Source organism: Lepidochelys kempii, chromosome 12 (assembly GCF_965140285.1).
Source record: "Lepidochelys kempii isolate rLepKem1 chromosome 12, rLepKem1.hap1, whole genome shotgun sequence".
NCBI lineage: Eukaryota > Metazoa > Chordata > Testudines > Cheloniidae > Lepidochelys > Lepidochelys kempii.
Genome location: NC_136391.1, coordinates 1,392,830 through 1,405,607, shown reverse-complemented (window position 1 = coordinate 1,405,607; position 12,778 = coordinate 1,392,830). Strand labels below are relative to the sequence as shown.

General features: G+C 46.9%; 1 protein-coding gene across 3 annotated transcripts in view; it reads right to left on the bottom strand.

Moving 5' to 3' along the window:
* The window catches only part of CFDP1 (craniofacial development protein 1), a 127,612-nt gene that overhangs the window by 75,180 nt on the left and 39,654 nt on the right, over window positions 1-12,778 (bottom strand). For all 3 annotated transcript variants that reach the window (XM_073307049.2, XM_073307050.2, XM_073307048.2), the window contains exon 5: window positions 4,173-4,283. In XM_073307049.2, the coding sequence (XP_073163150.1) occupies window positions 4,173-4,283 (111 nt within the window). The remainder of the gene's footprint in view (window positions 1-4,172; window positions 4,284-12,778) is intronic.

Genomic DNA, 12,778 nt, shown 5'->3' with positions numbered 1-12,778 from the left:
ACACAAATCAGGCCGGTTAGTTATTTTCTTACCTGAAAGTATATTGGCTGGTTTCCAAACTGGGAGCAGAATTCTCTGAAGCATGTTTACCTTTGTGCTTAAAGGAAAGAGTCCCAATGGATGGTCGGAGCAAACGCACCAGGATGGATTATCCCCAGTGACATGTACAAAGAAAATCACGTACAGCAAAAGTCTACCAGGAAGCCTGCTTAGGGCAGCAGGATATTAGGATATTAGAGCAGTCCACACTGGACCTGTAAGAGGCTTGCATAGACCGCCTTTGCAACAGTCTAGTGCCCTTTGATTTTTTCCGACTTGAGCTCGTTCCAAACACTGAACTAAACAAAGCCCCATAAAATTACGTATTTGCCATCATGACAGTATGCTGTAGGGTTTAGAGTGTTTGGGGGCATACACACCAGCAAAGGGGATGTCAGAAGTGCTTTTGGCTGTGTCAAGTCATTAGGCTGTGCCACAAACTGCTGGTCTGCAGCTAAATTTTACTCTACAATGCCAGACCATGCATGACATGCCTCCCCTTGCTGGCATGCCACCCAACTCGTCAACCTCGGCTTACGTTTTCAGCAGGCTGTTTCTGGTCTTTTCGCTCAACTGGGCGGGGGTCTAGTGATGGGCAACTGGCCCCATTTCATTCACTCGAGAAGCAGGAAGTTTTAAAGGAGTGCCCTCATTACTCACTCAATATATTTGGGTGGGGTGCTAAAACTTCTGGGGGCACATCCCATGATTCTTTGCACTCCAGTAAACTGAGTCACACTACACATTATTGCAAAGTGTATTGTGAGAGAACTTGTCTGTCCTTTCTTGGCACTCAGAGGGAACTGTGGGGAGGCAGTGCAGGAGGTGCTAATCTGTACCCACACTGCACACTGCTTATGTTAACAGCTGACAAGTTGTGCTCACTTGAGCCCTGTATCTCCTGACAGGCAGCCAACTCGAGTTCAAAGCACCCACATTCCAGTGACGGGTGCATGTGTATGGACAGGATTCGAGTTAGAGGCAACCCTTAACCCGAGTTAACTTTGTCGTGAAGACTGCCCTACATCACAAGCATGCTATTCCATGATTCTGTCACAAGTGACAATACTAACCTTATATACACATTCATTTCTCTAAGGACCAGACTCATCCAAGGAGCATTACAAGTCCTCATAGTGGTCTATGTTTACATTTCCCCAAATTAGCTAATGGGCAAGACAATATTCAGATGGATAATTTCAGAGTGATGATCCAGCTGCAGATGCTGAAGAACTCAAGCTCTACTAGTTAATATTGGAATTAACTCACACCAAGAAACTGTCCTTTTAAACCTGCTTTAAGCGGATAGAAATAACAATGTAGTGGTTTTCATTCTACCCACATTCCAATCAAACTCATTTTAGGTCTCTTCAAACACAAAGAATCATAGAATCATAGAATATCAGGGTTGGAAGGGACCTCAGAAGGTCATCTAGTCCAACCCCCTGCTCAAAGCAGGACCAAACACCCCAACTAAATCATCCCAGCCAGGGCTTTGTCAAGCCTGACCTTAAAAACCTCAAAGGAAGGTTCCACCACCTCCCTATGTAACGCATTCCAGTGCCTCACCACCCTCCTAGTGAAAAAGTTTTTCCTAATATCCAATCTAAACCTCCCCCACTGCAACTTGAGACCATTACTCCTTGTTCTGTCATCAGCTACCACTGAGAACAGTCTAGAGCCATCCTCTTTGGAACCCCCTTTCAGGTAGTTGAAAGCAGCTATCAAATCCCCCCTCATTCTTCTCTTCTGCAGACTAAACAATCCCAGTTCCCTCAGCCTCTTCTCATAAGTCCCCTAATCATTTTTGTTGCCCTCCACTGGACTCTCTCCAATTTTTCCACATCCTTCTTGTAGTGTGGGGCCCAAAACTGGACACAGTACTCCAGATGAGGCCTCACCAATGTCGAATAGAGGGGAATGATCACCTCCCTCAATCTGCTGGTAATGCCTCTACTTTTACAGCCCAAAATGCCATTGGCCTTCTTGGCAACAAGGGCACACTGTTGACTCATATCCAACTTCTCGTCCACTGTAACCCCTAGGTCCTTTCCTGCAGAACTGCTGCCTAGCCATTTGGTCTCTAGTCCGTAGCAGTGCATGGGATTCTTCCGTCCTAAGTGCAAGACTCTGCACTTGCCTTTGTTGAACCTCATCATATTTCTTTTGGCCCAATCCTCTAATTTCCTCTGTATCCTATCCCTACCCTCCAGCGTATCTACTACTCCTCCCAGTTTAGTGTCTTGCTGAGGGTGCAGTCCACACCATCCTCCAGATCATTAGTGAAGATATTGAACAAAACCAGCCCCAGGAATGACCCTTGGGACACTCCGCTTGATACTGGCTGCCAACTAGACATGGAGCCATTGATCACTACCCATTGAGCCCGACAATCTAGCCAACTTTCTATCCACCTTATCGTCCATTCATCCAGCCCATACTTCTTTAACTTGCTGGCAAGAATACTATGGGAGACTGTGTCAAAAGCTTTGCTAAAGTCAAGGAATAACACATCCACTGCTTTTCCCACATCCACAGAGCCAGTTATCTTGTCATAGAAGGCAATTAGATTAGTCAGGCATGACTTGCCCTTGGTGAATCCATGCTGACTGTTCCTGATCACTTTCCTCTCCTCTAAGTGCTTCACAATTGATTCCTTGAGGACCTGCTCCATGATTTTTTCAGGGACTGAGGTGAGGCTGACTGGCCTGTAGTTCCCAGGATCCTCCTCCTTCCCTTTTTGAAAGATGGGCCCTACATTAGCCTTTTTCCAGTCATCTGGGACCTCCTCCGATCACCATGAATTTTCAAACATAATGGTCAATGGCTCTGCCATCACATCCACCAACTCCTTTAGCACCCTCGGATGCAGCGCATGCGGCCCCATGGACTTGTGCTCGTCCAGCTTTTCTAAATAGTCCCGAACCACTTCTTTCTCCACAGAGGGCTGGTCACCTCCTCCCCATGTTGTGCTGCCCAGTGCAGTGGTCTGGGAGCTGACCTTGTTCATGAAGACAGATGCAAAAAAAGCATTGAGTACATAAGCTTTTTCCACATCCTCTGTCACGAGGTTGCCTCCCTCATTCAGTAAGGGGCCCACACTTTCCTTGACTTTCTTCTTGTTGCTAACATACCTGAAGAAACCCTTCTTGTTACTCATAACATCTCTTGCTAGCTGCAACTCCAAGTGTGATTTGGCCTTCATGATTTCACTCCTGTATGCCCGAGCAATATTTTTATACTCATCCCTAGTCATTTGTCCAATCTTCCACTTCTTGTAAGCTTCTTTTTTGTCTTTAAGATCAGCAAGGATTTCACTGTTAAGCCAAGCTGGTCGCCTGCCATATTTACTATTCTTTCTACACATTGGGATGGTTCGTTCCTGTAACCTCAATAAGGATTCTTTAAAATACAGCCAGCTCTCCTGGAATCCTTTCCCGCCCATGTTATTCTCCCAGGGGATCCTGCCCATCAGTTCCCTGAGGGAATCAAAGCCTGTTTTTCTGAAGTCCAGGGTCCGTATTCTACTGCTCTCCTTTCTTCCTTGTGTCAGGATCCTGAACTCATCCATCTCATGGTCACTGCCTCCCAGGTTCCCATCCACTTTTGCTAAGAGATGGCTTAGGTCTAGAAAAAAATCCCCAATAGAACATGGACGCATTTCTTTTGTGCCCTAGCTAGGGAAGAAGGTTGTCCTGAGTTTTTCAAGTCATTCATAAGGACATGCGTCACAGATCCATGGAGTGTATCTGACAGTTCCTTCAGACCTTTAATGAGAGCTGGGCTCATCCCAGAGTTCGCCGCTTGAGCAGAATCAACGCTCAGAGTAACATTCTAGCTCAGCCAGGTGAGGGGTCCAGAACAAAAAGATCAGTAATAGAAATATCACTGTTGGGACAAGATGGTGTAACAACAGAATTAGAGCCTGATCCTGAGAACTACTGAGTCCTGGGAGTTGTGCATACTCAGCGCCTCTCAGAATCAGGCCTCCAGCACTCAGTCCTGCTCCCACTGAAGTTGATACAAAGCTTCCTTTGACTTTAACAGCATAGGGTTGGGCCTTACTCACTAAGTGGGGCTCCCTCCTCCCCACAAACTCAGGCACCCCCTAGATGTAAAACACATGCACTCACCCAGAGACTGTCGGAAGGGAAGCAGGAGCCGCTGGCTGCACTTTCTCCTTCTCTTGCTGCTTCAGAAAGGATTTGGCTTCTTTTGAGGCAGCATCTACTTCTTTAGTCACTCTGTGGCACAGGAGAGACAAAGCCACGTGTCAAAGCAGAGACTCACATAGAATGGGAATCAGAGATGCAGCAAGGGAGCACAAGAAATATCGGTATCAAAGGCGATCCTAGACCACATGCATTGTATTAATTCCTCTTCTATTAACCACTGCAGGTGGAATCAGCATGTCTTGTTGAGATCCCATTCCAGTTGCAAACCATCTGTGTTCATGTCACAATGAAATGATAGCGAATTAGAGCTAACAGGGCTTTAAAAATTAACAGAAATGTTTATTCATTCAAACAGGCCCATCTCACCGGAAGCTACTGAATACCTCAAATGGATCACTGGAGGCAAGTCTGGTTTTTAATTGGGTGCTTGATTGCCTCATTTTCTGGTCTTCTGTAATAGCATCTCTCCCACCCACACTTCTCCCAACAATGGACTGGGCTGGCGACTACCCCCGTGACTGATGCTGGAGCAGGGAACATGTCTATAGAGACCATGCTCCGACTTAATGCTGAAAGCAGAAATTTGTGACAATTTTCTAGCTGCTATTTTTGTTTCACGCCTAGGGGATACAAAACATTGAACTTTTTTTTTAATAAGTCAGTATTGCATCTGCTATGGAGAATACAAATATTAGAAAGAAAATATCCAGAAAACCACTTTATAATGAATCATTCAAAATATCCAGCTACTTTAGCCTCCTCGTTTTTGCTGCCTGCCCCTAGCGATGTGTGTTTCAGGCACTCAGCTATTCCTAATGAGATTGTCCTGGTTTGTCAAACTAAAAGCCTCACTCCCTTAAACAAAACTTAAAGCCTCTCACAACCTACTTGCAGTTCAGCCTCCACAGCCTGAAAACACCCTAAAGGAAGTGGTGTGCCTCCATGCAGCCAATCACTGCTCCCTTTGTACAGCCTCAGCGCCACCCACCACCAAACCTCACCTCCATTCATTCCGTTTGCTGGATCTGCCAGCTGAGCAGACTCATTTTTAGGTCAACACAAATGCTGGTTCTTCTCCAAAAGTGACTGTGTAAAAATCTCTTCCTGTGATTCCTAAGACCTGCTCCCTGGGAAAATCCAGACCCACTGCTGCTAACCTTTTATTCCTCAGAACCCTGCTGAGCCAACGCAGCTACGAAGAGCAAGCTGGAGCCAATTAGGTCCTGTAGAGGTGTGGCTAACCCACTCCTAAAATAGAAGGGGTTAAAAGCAGCCCTGGAGAGGGCAGTGGCTGGGGATGGCTGACTGGGGAAGCAGCCACAGCTGGGCCACGTCCCAGTCAGGCCCCAGCTGGCCTGTATGAAAAGGCTGGGAGCCAGAGGCCCCAAGAGTCTCTTTCCAGGCTGGGAGAGAGCAGGGCCTGGCTGCCTGCCTGACAAGGTACTGAGGGTGGTGCTGTGCTGGGGAAGGAGCAGGCTGAGAGGGGGCGCTCCAGGCTGGCAACTCCCCAGGCTGTAGGGCCTGGTCCAAGGCCCATAGAGGTACTGGGAGGCAGAGGAAGGCAACAGGTCCGAACCCCCTTGCCTACGATGAGTGGCCTTTATACGGCAGTCTGCCCCAGAGAGCGGGGGCTTGATGATGACTGGCAGTAGCCCAGACTGAGGCAAGGTGGGGATAGTGGGTTGGGGGTTCCCCAGGAAGGGGAGACCCAGAGGCAGAGTGTGGGGTTACGGCCAGGGGGCAGAACCCCAGAGAAAGGGGCACCGGGGTCTGTGAGGGACACGGGGGCCAGAGCTGTGCGGATCACCGGCCTGCGGACGGCGCTCCACGTTGGAAAGAGCTAAGTCCTGGATGACCAGCAGGAGATGCTGCTGGGTGAGTCCGGCTCCTTTACAGGTCCCTACATGGGACATGAAACAATTGCTGACTATAGACTCAGACCTGAAGGTTATTGTGATCATCTAGCCTGACCTGTGAATCGCAGGCCACAGAACCTCACCCACATACTCCTGTAATAGATCCATAAGCTCCAGCTGAGTTACTGACATCCTCAAATCTTGATTTAAAAACTGCAAGTTACAGAGAATCCACTCTAGTTCAAATCAGCAAGTGACCCTGCCCCACGCTGCAAAGGAAGGTGAAAACCCCCCAGGGTCCCTGCCAATCTGATCTGGGGGAAAATTCCTTCCCAACCCCAAATATGGCGATCAGTTAGATCCTGAGCATGTCAACAAGAACCATCAGCTAGACACCCGGGAAATAATTTTCTGTAGTAACTCAGAGCCCTTCCCACCCAATGTCCCATCTCTGGCTGCTGGGGATATTTGCTACTAGCAGTTGCAGACTGCTTACAATGCCATGCGGCCCATCTCATCATGCCATCCCCTCCATAAACTTATCAGTCTTAAAACAAGCTAGGTTTTTTGTCCCCACTGCTCCCCTTGGGAGGCTGTTCTGGAACCTCACTCCTATGATGGTTTGATACTTTCATCTAATTTCAAGCCTAAAACTGTTAATGGCCATTTCCACGTTATAGATATTTGTTCTTGTGCCCATATTGGCCCTTAACTTAAATAACTCCTCTCTCTCTCTGGTGTTTATGCCTCTGATGTATTTATAGAGAGCAATCACATCTCCCTTCAGCCATTGTTTGGTTAGGCTAAATCAGCCAAGCTTTTTGAGTCTCCTCTAATAAGGTAGGTTTTCTTTTCCTCGGATCATCCTAGTAGCCCTTCTTTGCACATGTTCCGATTTGAGTTCACCTTTCTTAAACACGGGAGCCCAGAACTGCACACAGTATTCCAAGTGAGGTCTCACCAGTGCCTTGTATAATATCAGCACTTCCCTGTCTCTACTGGAAATACCTCGCCTGATGCATCCTAGGACTGCGCATCACACTGATGTCTCATAGTCATCCTGTGATCAACTCATACACCCAGATCTTTCTCTCTCTCTGTCACTTCCAACTGATATGTTCCCAGCTTATAACAAAAATTCTTGTTGTTAGTCCCTAAGTGCATTCCCTTGCACTATTAAATTTCATCTCATATCTATTATTCCAGTTTTCAAGGTCCTCCAGATCTTCTCGGATGATATTCTGATCCTCCTCCATATTGGCAAGCCTTCAACTTTGCATAATCCCAAACCTTATTAGCACTTTTAGTCCCACTTTTCATGCCAAGGTCATTTATGAAAATGTTAAATAAGACTGATCCCAAGACTGATCCCTGAAGAACTCCACTAATAAACTCCCTCCAGCCTGAGAGTTCCCCTTTCAGTATGACCCGTTGTAGTCTCCCCTTTAACCTATGTTCCAATCAGTTACACCAGAGCACATCAAAGGAATGCAATGAGGTTACACAGGGGTCACTGAGATCAGAATCTTGCCTACAGACTCGTTTATTACAGTTGATGTGCAAGAAGAAAACCCAGCCTAACTCTCAGATCCTTGGATAAGTTTCCAAGGCTGGCAGTGAGAAAAATGCTTCAGACTTGTTGACTTAGAGACATTGACAAGGGAACAGATGAGGAATTCCCACAGTGCTGTTTATAAAGAGTCAACATTCAGCAAAAACAGCACCTTAAGGCCAGCAGGAAGTGATAAGGTGAGGGGATGAAGGAAAAAGACCTTCATCTTCCTCCCTGCAGCCCAAATACGGAGGGAAAGGAATGTTGAAAAGTAAATTAACATCTGTGCTAATTGATTCTTGCCCCAGCCTTGTTCATTCAGTGCAGAAAGGAGGAATTAGCTTCATTTAGCTTTGCCACCTGCATTTCCAATGGGCAGCAGTCATGTGGACTGAAGCCGTTTCAAAGCAAGGAATATTTACAAGTGTTTGCAGATCAGATTGAAAGGGGAAAAATTAATTCAGGAAGAAACAAAAATCCTTGTTACAGCAGCGTTACAATTTAGAACATCCAGAGCGCGCTACCCATGCACAGCCCTCAGAGCTAATGCTCACGTCGTGCCGTATTTATATACCAATGGTTATTGTACTTTTCATTAATTTCATCAGACAGAATAAACTCATTGCCTTTATGCAGCAATTAGCTGGAACTCCCCAAGGAGCCCTATCAGCGGTGAATGCCGGGCTTAGATTAAAACCATTGCAGTGTCTATTTTAAAATGCACCAGCTTGAGGAAGCGGCTCAATTCCCCTCACTGCTGTGCAGCAAAATCGGTTCTTGTGCATTTTGCACAAAGGTGACAGCTCATGGAGATGCTCTCCTGGCTGTTATCACCCCCGCACGTGCTTTCACCCAGTCCTGAAGCTTGCCTCCAAGGCATAAAGACAGTGACAAACAGCCATGAGAAACATCAAAGCAACCCAAGGGATACAGGAGTTCAACAGACATGGAACGGAATTCTATGGCTCTAGGCCCCCTGTTCTCCAGCCTGCCCCGGAGAGCTTTCTGCTGGGGATCCAAACTAGCTGTTCAACTCCAGCAAATTTTTGGCACTTGATAGCCTTGGCCTGGGAGAGACAGCAAAGAGGGAGCAGCAGTCTGGGAATAAAGCAAGGGTTACAGGAGGAAAATTGGAACTGGGAGCATGCCACTATTAACTCTGTATGCTCCGATCAAGAATAACGGCCCATAAGCTCTTTGGAGCAGGGACAGCATCCCTGACAATTTATTTGTACATCTAGCATAATGAGACGCTGATCCTGATTGGCCCCCATTACTCTGGTATCTGAGCACCTCACAATCTTTACTGGATTTATCCTCATCTGCACCCGTGAGGCAGGGCAACCCTATTACCCCATTATACAGATGAGGAATGGAGACACAGAGAGACTAAGTGACTTTCCCAAGGTCACCCAGCAACAGAAGAGGGAAGTGAACCCAGGTCTCCCAAGTCCTAGGTTAGTGTACCTAATAATAGCAGTGATTGCATGGGAGCGTACGGTGGTTTTGCATAGATCCTCTCCTACTGGTGCTGCCTTCAAAGACACACAATTGGGAAACAGCTCATAATATTCTGCATTTCTGGAGCTCTTTGCCTCAGGCAGTGCTCCAGCATTTAACCTCACAACCCCACTGTGCTCTTGGTAAGTCTGATGCCCACTTCGCTGCTGAGCGAACTGCAGTGCACAGTACGTGCCCAAGGTCACAGAGCCAGGAACAGCACCCAGGAGTCCTGGCTCCCTCTGCTCTGATCACACCACAAGACACCATTGCCCCAGATTATTAGGAAAGAAACTGGCCAAAGAACATTATGAAGTTTAAGATTCCCAAGAAAATACCTGACTAGATTTGCTCATGTACAATGTGACAAAGACCATACAGCAGAGATGCCCAGTGAGCACAGTCACATTAGCTGAGCTTCCACAGTTCATCCCCACCTAGTGCTGAATCTGGCAAAGCCACGGCTAGGTCCCTCAACGCGAAGGCAGGATCAGTACCAAGGAGGCCCTCTGCACTTCAGTGGGAGGAGACAGGCTTGCTTCACACCTCGGCTTAGAGCAACAGCAGAGGTGGCTGGATGTACAACAAAGCACTTTGTCTGCAATAATTTACCATTCCCTTTGGCCTGTCAACAGCTGCTCTGAATTTATTTTTAAAAAATCATTAGCCATCGCAGCACCAAGATACAGATGCGGTGCACAGCCTGTTTTGCCAGCGCCACACAGCTGGGGACGGAGACAAGCATCAGAAAACGAATTAAAATTAAGATAATTATCTTCGAAGATAAGTCCATCACAAGAGAGCTATACTGCCTCATAAAACGACACAAAAGCAACTCAGCAGCAATTTATGGCTGGGCCGATGCCAGCAGTGACTTTGCATCATTCCAATGTAACTGACAAACGAAAGAATATTAAAAGGCTTTAATGGGCACCAGCTCAGAGCATGTACATTTCATCTGTCCTCAGATCCCTGGCCAGGCGAAAGTAATAATGGAGGCCAGGTTTTCAAGAGACAATAGCTCACCATGTGCTAACCTAGGCACTCCCTGCTCTACAGTGACAGAACTGGGAGCTGCTACTCCATCTGGAAGAAATCACAGTCATTACTAAAGAAAATTACAAGACCTTTTGCTACTAAATACTTGGTAAGTAACTATGTGCCTGGCTGTTTACCAGGATCCTATTCACACTTTCTTACCCAGGAATAAACATGAAAATAAATATATTGTCAACATTAAAATAAGTACAGATGTGTCTCACTCACTCAGGTACCCTGTAATTTGCACACACAAATCTGCTGCCTCTCCTCATTTCTCCATAGAGATTTAATACAGTAGCCGAGTGTTGCAATGAATCTCCTTGGGCTTGTACAAAATATAATAATACAGAAAATTGTTGTTTGTATGGCACTAGCATAAGGAAAGGCAGTGTTCCCTAGGAGATACAGCAATGGACTGGACTCAGGAGACCTGGCTTCTATTCCTGACTGCCACCGGCAGGCTGGGGACCTTATGCCAGTCACTTCCCCACTCTGTGCCTCAGTTTCCACACCTTTAAATTGGAGACGATGCTACTGACCTCCTTTGTAAAGCGGTATGAGATCTACTGATGAAAGGTCCTAAATAAGAGCTAGGTATTATTAGTGCCTGGAAACCCCGACACGGGGCACAAGACAGCTGCTTCCCCAAAGACCTTACATTCTAAGTACAGTACTAACGATAACAGTAAGGGTGTCTAACATTTACAAACGACATATGAGATCGAGTGAATATGTGAAAACTAACCTAAGTCACCTTTGTCAAACAAACACATAAAGCACATTTTGCAGTGCAGTGACCTTGCTTTTGAGATGTTAAATTGTGAAACCCAGCACTTCACAAGTCTTCCAGTCATTAGTGAAGGTCTGACTACAGGGCCTGAAAAAGTTTAAGGACATTCTCCTCCTATCTGGCTAGTAGTTCTTTTGATCCAGCTTTATAAATAATATTTTATTCATAGATCTTAAAGCACTTCACAAGGAGGCCATATTACATGTGGGGAAAATTAAGGCAAAGAAGAGGAAAGCAACTTGCCTACGGTCATAAGACAGGTGAGGTGCAGAGCTTAGAATAGAGCCCAGGACTACGGACCACATTGCCTCACACAACTTCACCGTGAACAGACAATACAAATACAATTTCCCTTAACGCAGCACCTCCTGTTTTTACCTGGAGCCTCATGCAGGCAGACAAGCAACCTTACCACCCCACTCTGCGTCCCCAAACTCAAAACCTAAAACCAGTATTCTAACAACGATTTCTTTATGCTTTCCACAGATCTGGTCTGGTCTACACAGAGATTTTGTACCACCATAGTTATGCGGATACATTTTCTAACATGGATGCAGTTATACTGGTATAAATGTGCTTATTCTACTGCACCCACATTAAGGCAACTTTACCGCTCGAACTGTAGTGCTATAGTTAAAGTGGTACATCGTGTGTGCGTAGACAAGGCCTTAGAGTTACTGTACAGTATGCTTTCACTGCACAGTTAACCCAGGTGGATCAGCACCCAGGTTGGCCTAGCCTGGGTATGAGCAGCCACACTCCAGAACCTCACTGATGCTTCACTCACCCATGTGTACTGGGGGTGTATCCCAGGGTTCTATGTCGAGATGCTCTATAATTCTTTCCCAGTCAACTGCGTCAATTGTGGGAGAACCTGTCTGCCCTTCAGGGGGAATTGTGGGAAAGCAGTGGAACTATCAGAACTCAAGTGGTTTAGCTGAATCCTCGCTACAAAGTGGGTGGGTCCCAGCTAGGGTGACCAGATGACCCGATTTTATAGGGACAGTCCTGATATTTGGGGCTTTGTCTTATATAGGTCCCTATTACCTCCCACCCCCTGTCCTGATTTTTCACACTTGCTACCTGGTCACCCTAGTCCCAGCCCAAGTTAAAGTATAGCCTGGGTTCTAACCGATACTCCCAGCAAGGTCAGCTAACCTAGGGTTAAAGCATCTCTAAACCCAGGTGTAACAAGGAGGCTGCTACCTTAGCACCCACTTGTGGCCAGGGGTGCCTCTGTAGTGTCCTGCCTCCTGTTTCCCTTTCTTCAGGGCTCCTTAAACCAGCTCCACACTGTCTCTCTGCCAATTGCAGCCCTTCTTGGGGTCTGGTTTCTCCATCAAGTTAACAAAGTTCTCAAAAACCAAACACAAAACCAAAATCTTCCACCCAGCCTTAAGCTGGGCACTGCCCCACCTCCGCAAGGTCTGAGCAGCTGGGGAAGATGCAAAGCCTGGCTTGCCTTCCTTACCTTCTCCCAAAGGAAAACAAAATGTTCAGTTGGGTGTTCTTCCCCAGCCCCATCTCCCTTCTTCAGGGACAACCGCAGGAGACCCTCTCTCCCCGCAGCTCCCCTTTAGCTCTCATCTCACTGAACTCCCTCACCCTTTACAGCCCCGTGCAGCCCTGCCTCGTTAACTGACTCCTTTGGGAGCACCTGCTCTGGTAGAGGGGCACTGGACCTATTTCAATCACAGGGGATCAGCCACCTCGTGACACCATGTAAAGGTTGGTGTGTGTGGACACAAGGGGGGCTTGGGCTAATACCTGGATCAGAGCTAGGTTAACTGCAGTGAAGACATACCCATTCCTCATCTGAGGAAGT